Genomic DNA, 24,674 nt, shown 5'->3' on the forward strand with positions numbered 1-24,674 from the left:
AAGTGTTCAGAGAGTACACACCAAGTTCCTCTCTCCTTGTTCCTTGGCAAAAATAAAGAAGCAGCTTCCAGGTTCCTCCACAGCAAAACAGCACTCTGGCAGAACGGGGAGGCAAGTCCTTAGATCAGCAGGCTTCTTGTCCTTGGTACAGGTTTCCTTGTCAGAAGTGATCTGAGTTCTTGGTTCAGGGGTCCTTCTCTTATACCCCTTTTTCCCTTTGTTCCCTTTGTCCAAGCAGGGAGATTCCCACCATCTCAGGTTTGTTGTGGGTGTTGCCAGGCAGAGGCACCTGGCCTATTCACTGAGCAGGGCAGAGTCCTCAGCCGCCCAGCAGGAGGCGGAGCCAGTATTGTCACTGGCAGGAGCAGGGCTATCAGTCGCCCAGCAGGAGGTGGAACCAGTATTGTGTCAGGCAGGGCAGGCTACTCTTCCCTCACTCTATGTGTAAACGCCCCATTCACCCCACACTGACTCATTCAGACCTCTGGAGCCACCCAGCCCCTGACACCCACACCAAACCAGCAGAGACCGGTAGATAGTTGGACAAGAAAATAGCCACTTTCTAAAAGTGCTATTTTCAAACATAGAATTTAAAAACCATCCATCCTACAGGGTGTGTTATTAAATTCTGAGTTCAGGGATACTAAACTCGACTTGCTACCGTGCTCCCTGAGTCAGATAGATTATAATGGAGTTAATAATCGGTCTGCCCAGTCTGGCCTATTGGAGGCAGGTAGCCCTTCAATAGTGAAAAACGAAAATGGCTGTAATTCACTATTAGGTCATGCCACACACATCAGGGCATGACCTACCTTTTACCAACAATGCACCCTGCCCTAGGGCCTACCATAGAGGTGTCTGAAATGTGGCAAAGTGAAGGTTTAGAGACTGGCAAGTAGGTTTCCTTGCCAAGTCGACATGGCAGTCAGGGACTGCCATGTCAGGCAGGCCTGAGACACATTTTACACGCTGCTTCTGTGGGTGGCACAACCAGTGCTGCAAGCCCACCAGCAGCAGTTAACTTACACGCCCTTGACACACGCAGTGCACTGGACTAGGGTCTGAACAGTAAGTCAACCAAGCCAATCATGGTAACACCAATCAATATAACAATTTAACATAGGGAGCACTTGCACTGTGGCACTGATCAGCAGTGGCACAGTGCCCAAAGCAATAATCCAGCAAAAACAGCGTAAACAGAGGAGGCAAACAGAAAAAAATGGAGGAGAGACTCATGCCAATGATGCCAGGTCTAACACGTGTCCCCCCCAGCTGAAATGTGGGGAGAACTACCCTTCACCCAGGGAGTCCTCATCACTAAGGCGGAAAAATCTGGACAGACCATCAGCATTGGCGTGATCTGTACCAGGGCGGTGTTCCACCGTAAAGTCCATCCCCTGTAGGGAAATGGACCACCTCAACAGTTTTGGGTTTTCACCCCTCATCTGCATTAACCATCTGAGGGGCCTGTGGTCTGTCTGAACCCGGAAGTGAGTCCCAAACAGGTAGGGTCTTAGCTTCTTCAGCGCCCAGACCACAGCAAATGCCTCACGCTCTATCGCACTCCACCTTTGTTCCCTGGGAAGTAACCTCCGGCTGATGAAGGCTACAGGTAAGTCTCGGCCCTCCTCATTCATCTGTGCTAGAACAGCCCCCACACCATGCTCTGAAGCGTCTGTCTGGACAATGAATTCTTTTGAAAAGTCGGGTGCCTGGAGGACCGGTGCTGTACACATTGCAGTTTTCAGGGTGTCAAAGGCGTTCTGACAGGCGTCAGTCCAGATCACAAGTCTCGGCTGCTTCCTGGAAGTCAGCGAGGTCAAGGGGTGCACAATGTTGCCATACCCCTTGACAAACCTCCTGTAGTAACCCGTGAGACCCAAGAAGGCTCTCACCTGAGTCTGGGTTTTGGGCGGTTCCCAAGCCAGGATGGTATCTATCTTGGGTTGCAGGGGGGCCACCTTGCCGCTCCCTACTTGGTGCCCCAAGTACACCACTGAACCCTGCCCAATCTGGCACTTACTAGCCTTGATTGTGAGGCCTGCTCTGCGCAGGGCCAACAACACTTCCTGGAGGTGGCGCAAGTGTTCCTCCCAGCTGGCGCTGAACACTGCTATATCGTCCAGGTAGGCGGCGCTGAAATCTTCCAGCCCGGCCAATACCTGGTTAACCAACCTCTGGAATGTGGCAGGGGCATTCTTCATCCCAAAGGGCATCACACGGAACTGGTAGTGCCCATCTGGTGTGGAGAATGCAGACCTCTCTTTTGCCCCATCAGTCAAGGCGATCTGCCAGTACCCAGATGTTAGATCAAACGTACTAAGGTACCGGGCAGCCCCCAACCGATCGATGAGCTCATCAGCTCTGGGGATGGGGTGCGCGTCAGTCTTGGTGACCGAATTGAGTCCTCGGTAATCCATACAGAACCGAAGTTCTGGTGAAGCACCAGGCGCTGCAGCCTTTGGGACCAAGACCACTGGGCTGGCCCAAGGACTGCTAGAGGACTCAACCACCCCTAAGGCAAACATCTTGGAGACCTCCTCCTTGATATATGCTCTGACCTTTTCAGTCACCCTGTAGGCCTTGTGCCTCACAGGAGTGCTGTCCCCAGTGTCCACATCATGGACACACCACTGAGTGACACCAGGGATTAAGGAGAACAGATCAGGGAATTGTACCAACAGATGGCGACAATCTTGCTGCTGCTCAGGGGTCAGTGTGTCAGAGAGGACAACACCATCCACTGACCCATCTTTTTCTTTTGCACACAGGAGGTCAGGAAGAGGCTCACTCTCCTCCTCCATCCCAGCATCTGTGGCAAGGAGCATGCCCACTTCGGACCTTTCTAAGTGGGGCTTTAACCGGTTGACATGCAGGACCCTTAAGGGGTTCCTGGGAGACTTCAAGTCCACCAAGTAGGTGACATCGCTCTTTTTCTCCACAACCTCAAATGGTCCAGTCCACCTGTCCTTGAGCGCACAAGGTTCCACAGGGGCCATGACCCAAACTTTCTGACCAGGTTGAAGCTCAACCAGAGTGGCATTCTGATCGTACCACCGCTTCATCTCTTCCTGGCTGGCCTCCAGATTTGCCTGAGCAAGATCTCTGAAGCGCCGAGTCTGGTTCCTAAAGGCCAGCATGTAACTATATACATCCTGGGGAGGTTTCCTGGGAGATTGCTCCCAGCCTTCTTTAACCAGACTCAAAGGTCCTCGTACCGGGTGACCATACAAAAGCTCAAATGGGCTGAACCCTAGAGACTTCTGTGGCACCTCACGGTAAGCAAACAGCAGGCATGGCAAGAGGACGTCCCATTTACGCCTCATTGGTTCTTCAAGACCCATGATCATGCCTTTTAGGGTCCGGTTGAATCTCTCAACCAGCCCGTTACCTTGAGGGTGGTAAGGAGTGGTAAACTTGTAGGTTACCCCACACTCCTTCCACAGAGACTTCATATAATTCGAAATGAAGTTGGTGCCCCGGTCTGACACCACCTCTCTGGGGAACCCCATGCGGGAGAAAACACCCATCAGTGCCCTTCCCACCACGGGGGCCGTCACTGTGCGGAGAGGGATGGCTTCCGGGTACCGGGTGGCATGGTCCACCAAGACCAGGATAAACCTGTTGCCCATGGCTGTCTTGGGGTCCAGTGGCCCCACAATGTCAATTCCCACTCGCTCAAAGGGGGTACTGACGACGGGAAAAGGTTGGAGGGGAGCCTTATGCTTCCGCCCACTTTTCCCACTTGCCTGGCAAGTTTGACAGGTCCTACAATGGATATCTGAATCCCTTCTCATCTGGGGCCAATAAAAATGGGTGACAAGCCTGTCATAGGTCTTGTCCTGCCCCAGATGTCCAGCTAACGGAACGTCATGAGCCAACCCCAGTAGGAAGGCTCTGAAGCGCTGGGGTACCACCAGCACACGGGCTGACCCAGGTTCAGCAGCCTTAGGCTCGCTATACAGGAGGTCGTTCTCCCAGTAGTCCCAATGTGATCCTGACTGATCACCTGTCGTTTGGGCTGAGGCCTGCTGCCTCATACCCACAAGAGAAGGGCACACTTTCTGTTCAGCACAAAATTCCTCCCTGGAGGGACCACCATCCTGCTGCCAATGGGTCAGCTCGGGCAGGTCTCCCAGTTCGGCCACTTGTTCTCCTGTCGGTTCCAGGGCATCCCCCTCAGGGTCTGCTCCCTCCTGGACCGCGGGAACGATGGGGGACGGTTTCCCGCGCCCCCTGCCCCTTCTCTTCACGGTTGGGACCTGGGCCATACTTTCAGGCTCCAGGGCCCCATCAACACCCTTACTGACTGACATGGACCGGGTGGTTGCACACACCCACTCAGGCAGACCCAACATTTCCAGATGCGATTTTCTCTCCACCTTAGCCCAAGGGGAGTCCTCCAAATCATTTCCCAAGAGACAATCAACAGGCATGGCGGGCCTCACAGCAACCTGAAGAGTACCTGAGACCCCCCCCCCACTCAAAAGGAACTTGAGCTACCTCACACTGACTCTGTGAGTTGTCAGCAGCTACAACGGGGTAGAATGCATGAGGGACCACCTGCTCTCTGGACACCAAGTGACACTTGACAGCCGTCACACTCGCTCCGGTGTCTCTGAGAGCTTCCACCTTATGGCCATTAATGGTGACCCACTGCCTATATTTCTTAGTGTTACTAGGCAGAGGGGTTGGAGGGACCATTTCCACGTCTCCTAAAGAGACCAGGGACATTTCTGCGGGACCCCACCCACCGGGGGCACCCATCTCATCCCCTCCCAGGGCTACACTCGCTACCTGACGAGGGGGTGCACGCGGCGGTGCATTCGAGTCCTTCATGGGACACTGGGGATCATAATAACGGTGTCCCACCTGCTTACAAGCGTAGCAGGTCATGGGGCCCCTGTGAACAGGTTTACCTGTCGGGGCCTCTGGCTTCTTTACAGGGGGAGGCTGGGAACCCTTCCCTTGGTTCCCTTGGGGACTACTTTGGGGCCCTTTCTGAAACTCCCTCTGTTTACCCCTGTCCCCCCCACTCTTCTGCTGGGGACCCTGCCCACCTTTGGCTGAGTCTCCCACTGGACCCTTGTGGACCCTGGTACTGACCTAGCGGTCCGCCTCCTCAGCAAGTTTTCTAGGGTTAGATAGCTTGCTATCAACAAGGTGCTGGCGTAGCTCTGGAAAACAGTTATTAGACAAGTGCTCCCAAGCAAACAAATCATAAAGAGCATCATAACTATCAACCTTGCTACCCTTTATCCAACCATCCATGGTTCTGCAGAAAAAAGACACATATTCAACCCACGTAGTACCAGGCAACTTCTTACATTCTCTAAAGGTTTGTCTGTACTTTTCTGGAGTTAGGCCATATCTCAGCATTAAAGCATCTTTCATATGAGTATAAGACATCCTATCCTCAGCAGGAAGGCTCAACAAGGTATCCCTCCCTTCATTTGTAAAGCGGCTCCACAACCCCGTTCCCCAATCTTTCTCAGGGACCCGGTGGGCCAACAATGCTAACTCATACTCTTTAAACCATTGGCTAATATCTTCATTCTTACTGTAATCTTTGATCACATCCTTAGGAAAATAAAACCTACTTTCTGCAGGCACGGATGGAGTGCTGCCACCAGAGGGATTCAACTCTAAACTCTTAGTTTTAAGCTCCATCTCCTTCACCATCTTCTCACGTTCAAACGCTAATTTCTCTCTCTCAAAATCTAATCTTTTGCTCTCCATTTCAGCTTCTCTCTTGCTTCTTGCATTCTCTAATTCCAACTGCCCTCCTAGTTTAAGTTTTGCCATTTCTAACTTGTACCCCCTCTCCTTCTCCCTGTCTTCTAATTCTTTGGGGGAAAGGCTCCTAGAGGACGCACTACTGCCTGGAGATGACACTGGCCCACCTGTGGGCTCTTCCTCTTCTTCTTCCTCTTCCGGTACCACCACCGGATCAGAGGGATTTCTGGCCTCTAACCAGGCCTTCAGCGCTTTGAGGAAGTCGTCTTTCCTTGTGAGACCTGTGGTAGGAACTTTAAACTGCTTGCAAAATCCTTTTAGATCTTTTAGCGTGTAGGAATCTATCTTCTCCTTATCAAATTCCCCCACAACAATCTCCACAGGTGTAGTAGCTCGGGCATTCTCCATGGTCAAAACTGGCAGTGTTTAAGAAAAATAAGCTCCAGGGAAGGGGAGAACAAAAATAGGCAATCCTACCAAAACAGAATGTGGCTGCGTTACGGTCTGCTTTCACTATGTAGCGTACACTAATCACTGCACATGAGTCATAAATGCAAAGTTCAAATCCTCACCGCTGACCACCAATGTTAGAACCGGCGGTCTCTAGTTGGCAGAGGTATACGCTTCTGACAAATAGGGACCAACCAACTCTAGTCAGGGGAAGGGGATTACACACTCAGATAACCCCTGCTACCCCCTTGGTAGCTTGGCAGAGCAGACAGGCTTATCTCAGAGGCAGTGTGTTAAGCATTTATGACCACATACAGTAATAAAGTGAATACACTACAGATGGACACGACACAGAAGTTATTATAAAAATAGTATTTTTATATAAGGCTTAGCACAAGACCAAATAACGACAAACATATACCACAGTCTTAATAAATACTCTTTGGAAGGAAAATAATAGTTCAAGTAAGGTTTCTTCTTGGCAAATAGTTCTTTAGCAAAGTATTCTTCTGAGCACAGTTCTTTGGCAACAATGTAACCCCCACGGGAGTCACACGACGTCGAGTCTACAAGATTCCCAAGGTTCGGCGTCGACCGCGAGGAGCGCTACGTCGAGCCTGGAGTTGCAACAGACCCCACAAGTACAGTACCTTGAGAAACGAAGAAAAAGATGATCCACGGCATCGAGATGTCGGCGTCGAGGTCGGCGTCGATCGTGCCTCGGAGTCGGGTCGATCTGCAGCGGCGTCGAGGGATGTCGGGCCGGAGCAGCGCTCACGGCGTCGAGAAGGGCGTCGAGTCGATGCGATCAGCAGCGGCGTCGGGACGGGGTCGCTTGGAGGTAGAGCCGATACTCACTCCTCACTGGCGTCGATACCGGCGTCGAGACGGGGTCACTTGGAGCCGGGGCCGATACCCACTGCTCACTGGCGTTGCTGCTGGCGTCGATCGGGCCCGGCGGCGAAGGCTCGGGACACTGGAGCCGTTACTCACGATGTCGAGCTGGATTCGGCGGCGTCGAGACTGCAGATTTTCCCTTGTGTACTGGAAACAACACTTTCCAGTAATTCAGCAAATGGTGAAGTCCTTTGGCCCTGTGACTTCAGCAGGAGACTGGCACTCTTCCAGCCCTTGGAGATTTCCTAGCAAGTGTTCAGAGAGTACACACCAAGTTCCTCTCTCCTTGTTCCTTGGCAAAAATAAAGAAGCAGCTTCCAGGTTCCTCCACAGCAAAACAGCACTCTGGCAGAACGGGGAGGCAAGTCCTTAGATCAGCAGGCTTCTTGTCCTTGGTACAGGTTTCCTTGCCAGAAGTGATCTGAGTTCTTGGTTCAGGGGTCCTTCTCTTATACCCCTTTTTCCCTTTGTTCCCTTTGTCCAAGCAGGGAGATTCCCACCATCTCAGGTTTGTTGTGGGTGTTGCCAGGCAGAGGCACCTGGCCTATTCACTGAGCAGGGCAGAGTCCTCAGCCGCCCAGCAGGAGGCAGAGCCAGTATTGTCACTGGCAGGAGCAGGGCTATCAGTCGCCCAGCAGGAGGTGGAACCAGTATTGTGTCAGGCAGGGCAGGCTACTCTTCCCTCACTCTATGTGTAAACGCCCCATTCACCCCACACTGACTCATTCAGACCTCTGGAGCCACCCAGCCCCTGACACCCACACCAAACCAGCAGAGACCGGTAGATAGTTGGACAAGAAAATAGCCACTTTCTAAAAGTGCTATTTTCAAACATAGAATTTAAAAACCATCCATCCTACAGGGTGTGTTATTAAATTCTGAGTTCAGGGATACTAAACTCGACTTGCTACCGTGCTCCCTGAGTCAGATAGATTATAATGGAGTTAATAATCGGTCTGCCCAGTCTGGCCTATTGGAGGCAGGTAGCCCTTCAATAGTGAAAAACGAAAATGGCTGTAATTCACTATTAGGTCATGCCACACACATCAGGGCATGACCTACCTTTTACCAACAATGCACCCTGCCCTAGGGCCTACCATAGAGGTGTCTGAAATGTGGCAAAGTGAAGGTTTAGAGACTGGCAAGTAGGTTTCCTTGCCAAGTCGACATGTCAGTCAGGGACTGCACGCAGGCGCTGCGGTGGCAGGCCTGAGACACATTTTACACGCTGCTTCTGTGGGTGGCACAACCAGTGCTGCAAGCCCACCAGCAGCAGTTAACTTACACGCCCTTGACACACGCAGTGCACTGGACTAGGGTCTGAACAGTAAGTCAACCAAGCCAATCATGGTAACACCAATCAATATAACAATTTAACATAGGGAGCACTTGCACTGTGGCACTGATCAGCAGTGGCACAGTGCCCAAAGCAATAATCCAGCAAAAACAGCGTAAACAGAGGAGGCAAACAGAAAAAAATGGAGGAGAGACTCATGCCAATGATGCCAGGTCTAACAAGTCTCTTATGATATCCTTGGGCTAAGAAAATTTAAGAGCTTCAGCATGTCTAACTAATTCGTTGATATCCGTACAGTTTCTGCGGAGGTGCAGAAATTGGCTAAAAGGGATGCCATCCTTTTAGCAGCGCGGGTGGAAACTACTGTAATGGAGTAGCGTGTTTTTCGCAGTATGTTTGGAATAGAGAGACACGGAAAGGTGTTGATTCTCGTGCTCAATACAGATATCTAAGAATTCCACTAATTCTCTACTTTTGTTGGGAGTGAAATTGAGATTGTCGTCACAGATATTGAACCACTCCAGAAATTGATCTAGATCATCCTCTTCGCCATGCCACACAAAGATGTTGTCAATAAAGCGGTACCATGATGGTATATTTTCAATGAAAGGTGCAATTTCATTATGAATGAACTGCATTTCAAAATTGCCCATGTACAGATTAGCTATATTGGGAGCCCAAGCAGCCCCCATGCTTACTCCTTTTATCCGCTTATATAGCACACCATTGAATTAAAAAAATTCTCGTTGAGAACAATTTCCAGACGTTGGGTCAAGAAACTGCGGTTCTGTTCAACTCCCGTGGCAGTGAGAAAATTTTGGGTCGCTTCTAAGGCTTGTTGGTGTACAGAGCCTCGATGTCCATCGTGACCAGTATTTCTCTCTGTGATCCCCAGAGGTTCCCAAACCACAGGTTATATACCTCTGCCCTACGGTAAGGGTGCTATGTAAAATGCAACCAATGTAAGGGTGCCATGCAGAATGCACTCGGTATATGGATGCCATGCAGAATGCAACCAATCTTTAGGTGTCACTAGACATGACTTTTAAAATATGTTACTGTTTGCGGAGGCGGCGGGCAAAGACGGAACAGGAGCCTGGGTTTCATGGGGTAAATTTGAGTCCATCACCACCCTCAACCATGGATGGTGTGTGGGAGCCAAGGAGAGGGAGCGTGGCATAGAAACCAAGCATGGTTCAAGCAGACGCCCACCCCCACTCCATCCCCAAAAAACAAACTGCAAAGGCTTTGGATGATGCCCTGTGGAGGTTATGTCTGCTGAGTGGAACCTTCACACAACGAGCTAGAAACCCGTTCTCTGCAAGGAATGTATGTACACTGCGATATCGGAAAATCACTGAGTGACCGCGCGAAAGCAGCCGGTATAGTGCAAGTTGGCCGTGCCATGGACAATGTCAAATTCATAGGTCCCATGAGAAATTTGACGTGCCAATCAGTAAAGGCAGCAATATGATTGGTTTGCTGATCCGTCAGGAAGCAATCGTTGTAGTAGCATGGTGCGTATCTGTCACATAACAAATAGAACATCCAAAATCAGTAATTGCTTGCGATGCTACATGTGCCATTGAGCACTGACATCTCGTATGGTACTGCCCCGGTCGTGTCCAATACGCGTATAGCAGACACACAAAAAGTCTGTCCGGCCGAACAATGTGAACAGACCGTGATAGGTCCAACCACCGGTCACTCTGACACCCCAGGGCTGTATTCCGTGATACCCTGTCCTCCAACCTCCCCTTCGGAAAGTGGTGGCCGACAATAATCTCACAGCCTAACCACCTCAAAACTGGGCGTTATCGGCCGGTTGTAGGAAGGCGGCTCGAACAAAGGCAGGTGTTCACGTCACAGCCAATCATCCACGAGGAATTCTGTGTGTCGCACTAGGATTGGCTGAAGTACCTCCAATGGTCCAATCCCACTTCGTTTTACACTTGTCTGTACCTCCTACTCCCAAAAGACTCGCACAATACGTTCAACCGTGGGATTAGTTGTTTATACGACCCGGAAGTGGTAAGATTACCGACAAATGACATCCGTCAAAAGATCAACAACGGGCGACGGGCATCAGGCTTTAATTTACGGACGGTCCGTCTAAGTAGCGGTTTGGTGAACACCTTAGATCGTACGGTTCTGGCACCTAGGATTTCAGGACGATCTGGTGTTTTGTTCGATCCTGGAGGATTGTGATGTTGTTCTATAAACCGGAGGAAAGAGATGTTGCTGGGAGAGCAATCCAGCCTTTTGGTTACTGATGCACCCCTGGATTAGGAAGGAACTTTTTGACAACCCTTTGTTTTCTAGAGTTTTGGCGAAAAAACTTGGAAACAAGGTGTTTACGGATATCAGAACAAAAATCAACGGGGGATATAAAGAGACGCTTGTGCTAGATCAGAAACAATGTCTGCCAAGGATAACCCCTGCAGGAAATTTCAAGCCAACATATTCAATAAAAGCAAGTGTCAGAATTGCTTTAAACCCAGGGAGTCTCATTTGCTGAACGACGAGGATTTAAATCAGGTGAGCTATTTTTTTCAGCGATCATAATCTATTTTTCATCGCATTATTCGGTAAAATTGACCCCACCGGACGTAGCTGTCATAAATGCATGATTATATAACAGAAAATTCCGATAGATTTTTTTTTTTATGGCCGATTCTTTTCTAAAGTATGCTCCTGGTGAGACTCCACTTGATATGGGTTTCAATGGAATATTTTCAGTGTGAGACTTCGTCTTGTACTGACGTTATTAAATAGTTGACCAAAATACAGTTTTTTTTGGGAAGTGATTTTTTTAATTGTAAGTTGAGAGAAAAAAAGTGTGTACGTACTTTAGTTCATCTATAGAATTAGAGTGCTTTCAGAAAGTGGGGAATTCAAGCCTTACTCTGATAGGTTTGAGATAGAAGTTGCTTCAAAACGTTTTCAATCTGACATGTAAACGTTAACTCGGTGAGGCGCTTGGTCTGAAAATCTAGACCAGTCTTTATATTTGTGCTCTCGGTTATAGTTTGGCTGGAGTTTACAGGCAGGAATCAGTGGGAAGATCCTGCTTCTGCCCGTGGGCACCAACAGCCATTTTTGCTTAGACCGGATTTTTCTCCTTAACGTGAAACCCAGGACTTGACTCTTTATCTGATTATCCCGGAGAAAGGTCCCGAGGCACCACTCCCTCAACTGCATTCCCCAGTCAACATCGGAACGAGTGCTGCTCAGTTATTCTACAAGGGGCGCTTAACATCATGTTCACATGACGAGGTTCTCTAAAATCTCATAAAGTGACTTGTTTTACGATTTGCAGACTGTGTGTCCGAGCCCCTCGACCACACACGATGCTGTCAAACCGCTTGCACTGACCTTTTTGCCGCCGTTGACCTCTAATCAGCTGTAGCAATTGAGGTACAGGATTAGCCTACCAGTGGTAATCTCTTGCAAGAGTGACTTTGGCAAAGGCGCAGGTTCAATAACAAGTGAAAGACTACCGAGGCTTCGAAAAAAACTGCGATACTGAGCCTGCTATATGTTAGTCGATGACTTGTTTATTCATTCACAAAGCATTCCTCTAAACTTCCTTCTGACATATCGTTCTAAGTCGTGTTCTTTATTCACAACAAGTTCAGCACATGGAAGCATTATAATGAGAACACTACGTGCCCCAGCACCATTTCATTTTTAACCCCTAAGTGAGGCTGCTTGTTTAGCTAGCATGTGACCTTTCCGCTCAGAGGGCTGCCTGACGTAGAAATAATACACGCCCTTTGAAAAATATGAACATTGTATTGTAAACTATCCTATTAGGTATTTGCTCTGGCAGCATATCTTGTTCAGGAGTTCACGTGCTCTTCTTTTTTTTTTCTTCTTTTCTACCCACTGAATTTTGTCTTGAAGGCCTAGTAGTTAACAGTGTTAAAGTAGACGCTAAACAATGTGGGTGATTGAGTATTTAAATACCCCTTAACTTTTATGCGATCATTCATTTATGAACTCTAGTTTGGTACCATGGCAGTTCTCTTGTCATCACTCTACCCACAATCAACCTAGTGATTATCTGTCATTATTTGATTGTTAGACCTGTGCATCATTATAGCGCTGCACTAAATGAAACCCCTTCTCTATTTTTGTGGCACTGCAATGAAACCAATGCCATAACGCTTGTGAACATATAGACGTTTTCTGAAAAACAAGTGATTGTTGCATGATTGCATGGATAGTGGGAGTGAAATCCATATTTAGCTCGTATGAAAGAGAATGTACTGTTACATTTTGGAGCCGATTGGTAATCGGTACACCTACTAGAGGAAGCAAGACAAACCCTTGTCACTGAGTTAACACGTTTATTAGTAAAGCTAAGCAGGCTGGTTAAATGCCTAATAGATATTTAAATATTAACATGATGCAATAGATTTTGAAGTTTATCTAGCCGTGGACTGCGAGTTAGGGGAGCTGGTATTGTGCTGGTGTATTGTGCTTGCATGCTTTCAGCTTGGCTAGTACACGTGTAAGAGCCTTTGCAAATGGACATAGGTTTTAGTGCATTGAGGGAATTTCATCAGGCCAATTGTCAATTGAGTTATGGTGCAGATACGATCGAGTTCCAAGGGAGTATTTTTGTCCCATTCTTTATTAATGCTTTCAGCCCATGCCTTTTGCACATCTCAAAAACTAAACGCATTGTTAAACATGGAAGTTTAAAAGCATGGTTGCTGTCGTCTGGCTCTGGTCATGCTGTAAATAAGGCCGATTGGGTTTGGCATTTGGGTAATAAGTGGCAGTCTCATGGTTCCTCAGGGACAGTGATTTGCTGCAGATGCCTTTGGGACTTAGCCCCTTTATCGCAATTTGGTGTGATATCCAGTAAATCTCCCTGTCATTGCATCTGTTAGCGTGAATGATGTACCTCGTGGATCAGGGGGTTGGGAGGGGAATAGTGGTGGAGGCTGTCTGCAGCCATTAACCTACAACATTCCAGTTTCTCCTTTTTCTTTGTCTGGACGTGCTCCCGATTACGTCGCTGTTAGTGATTCTTGTTGGCCCCAGATTCCTTCACTCCACTGGAGTCTTTTTGTTAAAGTCCTCATTATAAAAAAAATCTTTTTGGGGTATTTTTATGGATGAGGGGGAGGGAAGAAGCTTTGGCTGTGGTTAAGCAACTTTATTTCATCCTGGACACATAACTAGTATAGTTTTTCCACTAGCGGATGCTTTCTGTCAAGCTTCTTTAACCACCCCATCATGTATGCTGATGAAAATTATGAAAGCTGTTCAAGTGTGACCTGTTGTGTTTTTTCTAGAGGGTCATGCAGGCATTTAATCGCTGGTGCTCATCATTATGTGAAGCTTCTTCTATTCAAAGCATGTTGCTCATGTATGCTGTGGCCATGTGCAAGTTCTATCCTCACCAGCGGTTATTTAGTTTAAAGACTGATCATAAGTATATAGTCCGTTTAATGAAAATGTCACCAGGTTCCTTAAGGTCTATTTCTTGTTGCTCAGAAGGTACTATAATGACCAGACTTTAGACAAAGAAGTCAAAAAATTCAAACAGAATGTGTAAAACAATAAAAGATGGGTTTTTGACTTGAGCAGAGCCCATCATGGAAAGACTTTAGTCAAAGGGCACCTAGCAGGGTATTCCATAGTCATGGGCCCTTTGACACAAAATGCCAGCCGCTGGGAATTTAGGGCTGCATGTATGTAGGTTTCATTTTGCAATTTCCTTATAGCATATTTTTTCGATTTGCTATTAGGAAATCGCAAACCCCTATGTACTAATGTGTCTTAGCGATTCCTAATGAAGTAGCAATTGAATGACCTCATTAATATTCATGAGTTAGGTCGCAATTTGCGGCCCATTGGAAATCGCTAAAAATACAGGGATGGTGGCATGCTAAGGACAGCCGACCATCATGCCCGTGTTTGCTTTTAAATAAAGCAGTGTTTTTTAAAAAACGTGATGCGTTTCAAAAAGAACAAGCATTGGCATAGCCAATAGGTCTCGCCTTTAGGAACTTATAAGTGTTAAGCCAGAGATATTGACTTTACCTATGTCTTAAATCTGTGCTGTAGAGAAGTTTGCAGCATGCTGAAAAGTTATAATAAAGAAGTGTCAGAAGCATTTTTAATACCTTAGATATGACCAAAAAAGCATTATGTACAACTAAACGACCATATTAAAAAAAGTATTAAAAATGTCTTTAGTTTTTGTTTTGTCCTTTCAATGCTGGCAACTTGTATCTGCCTATCCCAATGGTTGCTTGTTGTGGGTTTTTTTGTTATGGGGGGCATAAATAACAGGAGGGTGAAGGTCAGTCAGTCAGAGAGAGTGAGTGAGAGAGTAAGTCAGTCAGTAAGAGAGTGAGAGTCAGTGAGAGAGTGAGAGTCCACGAGAGAGTCAGTCAGTGAGAGTCAGTAAGTGAGAGTGAGAGAGTGAGTCAGTGAGTGAAAGAGAGTGAGTCAGTGAGAGTCTGAGAGTGAGTCAGTCTTTTAGCGAGAGTCAGTCTTTTAGCGAGAGTCAGTCTTTTAGCGAGAGTCAGTCTTTTAGCGAGAGCCAGTCAGTGAGTCCGTCACTGAGGGAGAGTTAGTCAGTGAGAGAGTTAGTCAGTGAGAGAGTTAGCCGGTGAGAGCGAGTCAGTGAGAGCGAGTCAGTGAGAGCGAGTCAGTGAGAGAGAGCGAGTCAGTGAGAGAGAGCGAGTCAGTGAGAGAGAGCGAGTCAGTGAGAGAGAGCGAGTCAGTGAGAGAGAGCGAGTCAGTGAGAGAGAGCGAGTCAGTGAGAGAGAGCGAGTCAGTGAGAGAGAGTCAGTGAGAGAGAGAGAGTCAGTGAGAGAGAGAGAGTCAGTGAGAGAGAGAGAGTCAGTCAGTGAGAGAGAGTCAGTCAGTGAGAGAGAGTCAGTCAGTGAGAGAGAGTCAGTCAGTGAGAGAGAGTCAGTCAGTGAGAGAGAGTCAGTCAGTGAGAGAGAGTCAGTCAGTGAGAGAGAGAGTCAGTCAGTGAGAGAGAGTCAGTCAGTGAGAGAGAGAGTCAGTGAGAGAGAGAGTCAGTCAGTGAGAGAGAGAGTCAGTCAGTGAGAGAGAGAGTCAGTGAGAGAGAGTGCCAGTCAGTGAGAGAGAGAGTGCCAGTCAGTGAGAGAGAGTAAGTCAGTGAGAGAGAGAGTGGGAGAGTGAGTGTGAGAGGGAATCTGTGAGAGGGAATCTGTGAGAGGGAATCTGTGAGAGGGAATCTGTGAGAGGGAATCTGTGAGAGGGAATCTGTGAGAGGGAGTCTGTGAGAGGGAGTCTGTGAGAGGGAGTCTGTGAGAGGGAGTCTGTGAGAGGGAGTCTGTGAGAGGGAGTCTGTGAGAGGGAGTCTGTGAGAGGGAGTCTGTGAGACAGAGTGTCTGTGAGACAGAGTGTCTGTGAGACAGAGTGTCTGTGAGAGAGTGTCTGTGAGAGAGTGTCTGTGAGAGAGTGTCTGTGAGAGAGTGTCTGTGAGAGAGTGTCTGTGAGAGAGTGTCTGTGAGAGAGTGTCTGTGAGAGAGTGTCTGTGAGAGAGTGTCTGTGAGAGAATGTCTGTGAGAGAATGTCTGTGAGAGAATGTCTGTGAGAGCGTGTCTGTGAGAGAGTGTCTGTGAGAGAGTGTCTGTGAGAGAATGTCTGTGAGAGAGTCTGTGAGAGAGTGTCTGTGAGAGAATGTCTGTGAGAGAATGTCTGTGAGAGAATGTCTGTGAGAGAGTCTGTGAGAGCGTGTCTGTGAGAGAGTGTCTGTGAGAGAGTGTCTGTGAGAGAGTGTCTGTGAGAGAATGTCTGTGAGAGAGTCTGTGAGAGAGTCTGTGAGAGTGTTTGTGATAGAATGTTTGTGAGAGAGTGTCTGTGAGAGTCTGTGAGACAGTTTCTGTGAGAGTGTTTGTGAAAGTCTGTTAGAGAGTGGCTGTGAGTGTCTGAAAGTCTGAGTGTCTGTGAGACAGTGTCTATGAGAGTGTGAGAGAGAGAGAGTCTCTGTGAGAGTCTGTGAGAGAGTGTGAGAGAGTGTCTGTGATAGAATGTCTGTGATAGTGTCTGTGAGACAGTGTCTGAGAGTCTGTGAGAGAGTGTCTGTGAGAGAGTGTCTGTGAGAGAGTGTCTGTGAGAGAGTGTCTGTGAGAGAGTGTCTGTGAGAGAGTGTCTGTGAGAGAGTGTCTGTGAATGTCTGTGATAGTGTCAGAGTGTCTGTGAGAGAGTGTCTGTGAGAGAGTGTCTGTGAGAGAGTGTCTGTGAGATAGTCTGTGAGATGGTGTCTGTGAGTCTTTGAGAGAGTCTCTGTGAGAGTGTCTGAGAGTGTCTGAGAGTATGTGAGCGAGTCTGTGAGAGTCTGTGAGAGTCTGTGAGAGTCTGAGAGTGTCTGAGAGTGTCTGAGAGTGTCTGAGAGTGTCTGAGAGTGTCTGTGAGAGAGTGTCTGTGAGAGAGTGTCTGTGAGAGAGTGTCTGTGAGAGAGTGTCTGTGAGAGAGTGTCTGTGAGAGAGTGTCTGTGAGAGAGTGTCTGTGAGAGTGTGAGTCTGTGTGAGTGAGTGTCTGTGTGAGTGAGTGTCTGTGTGAGAGAGTGTCTGTGTGAGAGAGTGTCTGTGAGAGAGTGTCTGTGTGAGAGAGTGTCTGTGAGAGAGTGTCTGTGAGAGAGTGTCTGTGTGAGAGTGTCTGTGAGAGAGTGTCTGAGATGGTGTCTGTGAGTCTTTGAGAGAGTGTCTGTGAGAGTGTCTGTGAGAGTGTCTGTGAGAGTGTCTGTGAGAGTGTCTGTGAGAGTGTCTGTGAGAGTGTGAGTCTGTGAGAGTGTGAGTCTGTGAGAGTGTGAGTCTGTGAGTGTGAGTCTGTGAGTGTGAGTCTGTGAGAGAGAGTGTCTGTGAGTGTGAGTCTGTGAGAGAGAGTGTCTGTGTGAGAGAGTGTCTGTGTGAGAGAGTGTCTGTGTGTGAGAGTGTCTGTGAGAGTGTCTGTGAGAGTGTCTGTGAGAGTGTCTGTGAGAGAGTGTCTGTGAGATGGGGTCTGTGAGTCTTTGAGAGAGTGTCTGTGAGAGTGTCTGAGAGAGTATGTGAGCGAGTCTGAGAGAGTATGTGAGCGAGTCTGAGAGAGTATGTGAGCGAGTCTGTGAGAGTGTCTGTGAGAGAGTAAGAGTGTCTGTGTGAGAGTGTCTGTGAGAGTCTGTGAGAGAGTGTCTGTGAGAGTCTTGAGAGAGTGTCTGTGAGAGTGTGAGTCTGTGTGAGTGTGAGAGAGTCTGTGTGAGAGAGTCTGTGTGAGAGAGTGTCTGTGTGAGAGTGTCTGTGTGAGAGTGTCTGTGTGAGAGTGTCTGTGTGAGAGTGTCTGTGAGAGAGTGTCTGTGAGAGAGTGTCTGTGAGAGAGTGTCTGTGAGAGAGTGTCTGTGAGAGAGTGTCTGTGAGAGAGTGTCTGTGAGATGGTGTCTGTGAGTCTTTGAGAGAGTGTCTGTGAGTGTGAGTCTGTGAGTGTGAGTCTGTGAGAGTGTGAGTCTGTGAGAGTGTGAGTCTGTGAGAGTGTGAGTCTGTGAGAGTGTGAGTGTGAGTGTCTGTGTGAGAGAGTGTCTGTGAGTGTGAGTGTCTGTGTGAGAGAGTGTCTGTGTGAGAGTCTGTGTGTGAGAGTGTCTGTGAGAGAGTGTCTGTGAGAGAGTGTCTGTGAGAGTGTCTGTGAGAGTCTATTAGAGAGTGTCCGAGAGAGTGTCTGTGAGAGTCAGAGCCTGTGAGAGAGTGTCTGTGAGAGAGTGCCTGTGAGAGTCTGTGAGAAAGTCTCTGTGAGAGAGTGTCTGTGAGAGACACTACACACTGACGACATTGTAGTAATGCATACTGTGGGGGGGCAGGATGGACTCGACACATAAGGTATGAGAGGCTGCAGAAATGCAACTGCACTGTGAAGTGAAAGAGAAAACAGTGGAAGTGATGAGCAGGGACACAACTTGTGCCTGGTGGAATCTCTACTAGGTATGAAAGGGGCGGGATCTACAGAGATTTGCAAAAAACTAAGACAAAAAAATATAAAACATAAGATAGCAAGGGTTTGTGTATGTGACCGGTCCGAACATAGCCAAGGATAGCTAAGATGGTGGAAATCTTCAACAGGTTAGAAAAGATTGGGGTAAAGACTAAAAGGGTCACAGGCCATTGAAAGTATATGTTGAGGCTAGTCGAACATAGTACAAGGAATGAAAGGGAGCGGGAAGACAAGCAAAGATCTTTACAACTTATCGAAGTAAAAGGGCCATCTATGTACGGTCTCTGGCAAACTGAATGCAAATGTTTCAGTAAAAAAAAAAAAAGTAATGCGCTAGTCTCTGTTTAAATGAACATGACCCACAAGACGCAAAGGCAGTGAAGCCCTAAACTGAGTGGCGACGGGCAGCTGTGGGAGCTTCATTGAGCGTGCCTGCAGGCCGATTGTTAATTGGGCCGGGCTGAGAAGTAAACAAGGTGCATGTTGACGGGGATAGTGATTGGGGTGTGGCGATAATTCCGCTAGGCTGGACGGTGATGTGCACCTGCGGGAGCTTCATTGGGAATCGTACACGGCTAAGCTCGGTCAGCCGGGAAGCGCTGGAAGGGAGGCAGATGGCGGCTGCAGGCGTGAACGCAAGCGCTAGGCTACCAAAAGCCTGCCATGGCAGCACTTTGAAAACCCCGATACTAAATGTCTCGGAGCAGCGCATGCGCTGGCTCAGCGAGACCTAAAAAGGAGACGTTCAGTTTAATTTTTAGGTCTCGCGCCGAGCGTTGCAGCGCGAGACCTCTTGTAAGGGGGTTCTGAAAGCTGCTTACACGCTTGTGCGTGTGATCAGGCTTTCGCCGCCCGCCATTGGCTTTCGCGTGTTTTTTAATTTTTTTTTTTTTAAAAGCACGCGATTGGGCACAGGCGGGCGCATGTCCCGCCTTTGCAACGCCCATTCCTGTCGGTGGCCAGTACGCGCAGCAGCGCACGTTCTTCCCACTGCCGCGCTCCCTCCCCCCGCTCCTCTGTGGTGCGCGCGCACCACTGGTTTTATTTTGTTTTTAAAGTCACCATAACCCTGCCCTGCACCATTACTGGATACTGGAGGTTTGGCAAGACATAAAATAGATGTGCAATCCACCGTTAGAAGCACTTGCGGCTTATGGCCAGAACCACAGCAAACCCCTGCCAATGCACATCCCTCTAACAGTTCAAGCACTGGAGACCCTGCTCTGCTGAGGCCCCTCAAACAGGTTCAGCACTGTCCCCAGAATCAAAGTACTGAGATCCTCACAGAGCTCTGCCCTATCTTATGCTGCCCCCCTTAATTTCTTTCCTCTGAGTTTTATAGAGCGCGAACTTGACCAAAAGGTATCAGAGTGCTTTACATGAGCACCAGTTGCGTTACACAAGGGCACATTTGTTTTTGTTGGGCAGCGGGAGATCCCCCCCAGCTCCGTGCCCAGTCAAGTTCTGAAACTCTAGACATCGCTTTTTGAGCACTTCCGGCTAAACTTGAATTAGTCACCTCATACACATTAGCCTGCTTCAAGGCGCTGAGGTGAAACACGGGCGAGTTGATCGAAACTAGAAAGACAAAGCAGGGGCCCCGGGGATGGGATAAAAACAGATACGGGTGAGGCAGATAAAAGGGAATAAGGGTTTTTAGGATCGATATAGAGAGATGCACATGTGAAACTTAAACATGGCAGTTAAATATGAGGGAGAACCCTTCAGAACAAGCAATGGCAAGGCCAGAGATCTCGCATTTCAATGGTGTTAGCCAACATTGTGGCTTTGCCAAGGTGTTGCGCCAATGCTGTTCCGCCTTGGCAAAAAACAAACAAGAAATGTTTGTTTGCTGATGCGGAAAACCATACGTAAAAGCAAAGGTAATCCGCCACAGCGTGATGACGTATGTGCAGCACATGAGGCACCACACACGCGTCATAAAGTGGCGGCCTTTTTTTATCTTCTAAATGTATCGTTCCAAGTCCTCACACGCTAATCTTGGGGGGGAGAGACACGCGCGCGCTCTCGCTCCTTAGCAAAATTGAGCACCCAGGCCCTCCAAAAAACCTTTTTAAAATGGGGAGGAGCAGAAACTGGGGTTTAATGAAGACAAGGGGGGGGGGGTGTACGGAACGGAGGAGCTTGGGGAGTGTTTCAAAATAAAATTAGATCCAGAAAAGATGGACAGGGAGGGCTGGGTGAATCAACGGACGGGCTGAGGGAATGCAAGAAAAAGACATGTACTCACGTGCAGTGCAGAAATAAAAAGAAACAAGCATTGACAGAGCCACTAGGTCTTGCCTATGCAAGATTATTGGCTTTGTCAATGTTTTAAGTCAGAAACACGCGTTTCGACCCAGCCATAGTTGACTGCGTCATATTGCTTTTTTTTTTTTAAAGCCATGATGCACAGCAGCCCGCACTGCTGCACAATGTTAAAAAAGAAAGGGGGAGGGGCAAGAGGAGGAGGGTATAGGATGAACAAAACAAAGGAGTGCAGCAGATTACCGGGCGAGGGCAACTAAATAAATAGTACCTCAATCACTTCAGGAGCAGTGAATGGGCACTCATTAAGTTGAATCAATCTGTGCTTGATCTGTGCTCCACAGAAAGAAACGGAGGAGACCCTTGGCCTGCGCTGGCCAATTAGGAGGATGCAAAGAAAAGTGGCAGTGAAGCTAACAAATGGTATGGAATGGGCAGGCTCCAAGCCCTTTATTGTAAACAATAGTGTCTCGCAACTGAGGCTTGACCTAAAAGTAGTTCCCTTAATGTAAGCAGTGGAAGGAAACAAGGCATCCAATTAAAAGGAAGGTAATGACAGTATGCTCCAGGGGAGGTAAAAACACAAGAAGAGATGGAAGGCATAAAACAAGAGGCCGACAAATAAGATTGACAATAAATTCAACCAATGGTAATCAACCGGCTAATTGTACACCCCATGTGCTTATCCATATTGTGCATAATAGTACTTGGAAAACTAAAAGCTGTCTGTAAGAGGGGTTTGGGGGTGCAGGCTGCCTGTTCAAGTTTCAAAGAAATAAAGACAAGTGAATCTTTTTATCTCTGCCAAGTGATGCAGCCTCCAGCGTGCCTGCAGCATGCCCCAGGCATGGTTCTTTCATAGCGACCTGTCCGAGCCCAGCCCTGAGGCTGCATTATTCTCTTATACTATTCTGTGCTGCGGGGGAGGCATGAGGAAGCAGTAGTGCCCACCACTGGACGTGCCCTCCTCAGTACTTGAAACGGAAAAATGGAAGTGCAGGTACCATGTAGCTACTTGCTTCTGAAAAGTGCCTGTACTACGCAATTAAAAGTATTGCACGTCTTCTGAGAAGTGCAGGAACTCTCCCTCCCAAAACCAAGAAGTGCAGGGACTCAGTACCGGCCCATTTAAAGCACCTACACTCCCCAGGGGTGACAGCACCTGCCAACTCACATGGTGCCTCTGTGTGACACAGGATATCGGTCACCGATAAGGAGCTGATATCACACAGTGTCAGGAAGAATGTGCTGAAAACCACTGTAACAAGCATTGGCATAGCCAATAGGTATCGCTTTTGGGACCTTTAAGTATTTAGTTATGCAGCACAATATCCTTTGTGCAACAACATCATCTGTTGCATGGCTAAGCACTTATAAGGTCCCATAAGCGATACCTATTGGCTATGCCAATGCTTGTTTAAGAGTAGGCAGTGGTCCGTGGGATCACTGCCTGTCCTTCCCATTTGCGAATGGGTTACTAACAACTTGAAGTAGGTGGTAAAATGCAAATGTTTTGTGACCACATTTCACCCACAAAACATTCGTACATAGCAGTGTGAGTCGCTATTAAAAGGGACACCCATAACACGCTCCTTCCTAATACCGAATCGCTAATCAATTTTTCGATTCGGTGCTAGCTTACTGAATCGGAAAATGGGTAAAGTACATAGGAAAATGCATCTTTTCGGGTGCAAATGCCCCGATTCTACGAATTACACCCTTTGCATCTGGAAAAAACCTACGTATATTTGGCCCTTAGTGATGAATATCTTCACGCTTACCAAGTACAAAAGGTTGGTGTAATCCGGCCAAGAGATTATTATAGAGCCCACGATAAGATGACATGGATGCTTACAAATCATATGTTTGATTCTTTTTCAGCTGTGAAATATTGAAGTTAATTGGGTATGCAGACGATGAAAGCATTCACATAAATACCAGTTTATAAAAAGAAAGTATGCAGAAAAACATGAACTTGCTAAACCTATGTTTTCCAGGGCAAAGTTATGAGCTGTTACAAATCCTAATGTAATAATTTGTATGATTGATCATAATTGAAGGAATCCTAAGTGCAGGCTTTCTCACCCACACTGGCTGTGTGTTTGAGTTGACTGTACAGTGAGCATAGCCGTCCATGTTGAATATGACAAAAGGTTATGCAAGTAAGTATAGCCAGATGTGTCCCCCCCCCCCCAAATCTGTCAAGCAAGAAAGTCACCCAGTACATCGAAAAGGGTGCTCTCAGTGGCAAAATTTGGGGGTAAGCCTGGTTGGCGTCCAGGATACCATAGAGATCCATGTGTAAACATGTATATTATCACTTTTTCCATGATTTTACTGATGATCTTGACCAAGCAAGGATTCTTCAAAATACTGTGATAACGTTTTCATCAATGAAGGACACAACACTTTTGAAATAACAGTAAGATTACCATTGTGCTACTCCTTAAATAAATGTACGCTCTTGGTAAAAATAGGTTACACAGCTTGTTTGAGGAAGGCACAGATGAGACGTTGGATTGCATGTTAGGCAGAGTTGAAAAAAGGTCCTTTGAGGTGTTGCGAGTCACTGTTTTTTTTTTTTTTTGCATGCAGATAGTTTTGACTTTGAGAATGGCCCTGTCAAAAATTGCACAGTGATTTTTGGGGACTGTCAAATCCATCTTCTCAAGTATTTGTTGCCACTTATTCTGATTGCAGCACTCTGTTTTAGTAGCTGTAGTTGAAGTAGTTTAATGAGTTTGTAAGCATGTGATTTCATATGTTTTTAAATGCATAACCTCTCAAGAATCTGAATTGACTGATTGTTTTTGTCTCTTTTTGAAGCTATGTTGTGAACTTCAATGTTTTTGTTTACTAAGTGTCAAGCCATCATCTAAAACTTTGTTCAAACAAGTCATAGGTTCCACTTTATTACGAGGAATATATTCTTGCATAAATGACTATCTTTAGTGCGACTGGGGGGGTTCAGTTGTTGCGCTGAAATTTGAATTTCTGGTGTTACTTGTGTTTGTGCATTCTTTTCATACAGTGCATATCTATGTGATTCGGGTTAGGCAAGTCTTGCGTTCCTGAACTTTGGATGCAGGTTGCCATTGCGCGTTTTACTTTGAGTTTTGTGTTTATTGTAATGCCCTCAATTGTTTTTGCTGTGCAAAGTTATGAATGCTCACCCTGTATCTTTTTATTACTTCTGGTTTATATGGGGCAATTTGTCCTTACTAGACTGCACTTGCCCTCAACTGTTTTTCAGATATCTTTTTACATGGCGACCACACCATAATTGCTGCATTTTTTTGCAAAATATTAGACTGATCACCCAAATAAAAATATAACTGCAAATCCTGTTGGGACTGAATTTTCTTTTCTATGCACACCTTCCTTTTTAGGTCGAGCCTGGGCATGGCATGCACTGCGAGCCATGCTGTATTGGGGTGTGTACTTGAAGCTCTGCCCACTCTCCGTCCATATTTGTCATTGGCTTGTGTTATTGTCCTTCGTAAATGCTGGCCTCTGATTCGTTATTAGGCTTGTTAGTCCCTCCTTAGTACCGTCTTGTCTTCATTTGTAACCTCCGTGAGGACTGGCCCTTTTACTTTGGTTGTTACCTGGTAGGTCTTCTTTAGTCTGTAAGCACTATTTTCTTTAATGAGTTTCTCTTACTGCAGGAGGGTCTCTCGTGCACAGTTATGACCACCCGCTTGTTTAACTCGTAGCGAACAGGTAGCTCTTCAGGGGCCATGGGAGACGGAAGGGGCAACTCAGTGATGCCTTCAAGCATTTGGAATGGAATAGGTCTTGCATTTGCTCAAGTTTTGCCATTTACAATGCTTGGTTCTTTGCTCCTGAGGCGGAAGCCGGGAGACGCTCTGTCTTAAAGTGTGTAATCTGTGTTTTTAAAAACTCTACCTTGCTGCTATCTGCTGATTTGCACAACGAGGGCTCCGTGCAGCGGATCCATCGCTCACGTGACGCCCTCCTACCGGCTGGCCACGCCCACCTCCAGGCCACGCCCCCTTCCCGCCCTTCTTAAGCGCCAGCCTTCAAGCGCTCACTTGGTTCTTTGCTC

At 47.5% G+C, this 24,674-nt stretch overlaps 1 protein-coding gene across 4 annotated transcripts in view; it reads left to right on the forward strand.

Moving 5' to 3' along the window:
• The first annotated feature begins 10,379 nt into the window (after positions 1–10,379).
• The window catches only part of MPRIP (myosin phosphatase Rho interacting protein), a 753,461-nt gene continuing 739,166 nt past the window's right edge, over positions 10,380–24,674 (forward strand). For 3 of the 4 annotated variants that reach the window (XM_085628921.1, XM_085628923.1, XM_085628922.1), the window contains exon 1: positions 10,380–10,918. In XM_085628921.1, coding sequence (XP_085485047.1) covers positions 10,799–10,918 — 120 coding nt within the window. In that variant the 5' untranslated portion in view covers positions 10,380–10,798. The remainder of the gene's footprint in view (positions 10,919–24,674) is intronic. The other variant, XM_085628924.1, reaches the window with a different exon arrangement.

The sequence above is a fragment of the Triturus cristatus genome, chromosome 10 (assembly GCF_964204655.1).
Source record: "Triturus cristatus chromosome 10, aTriCri1.1, whole genome shotgun sequence".
Classification (NCBI taxonomy): Eukaryota; Metazoa; Chordata; class Amphibia; order Caudata; family Salamandridae; genus Triturus; species Triturus cristatus.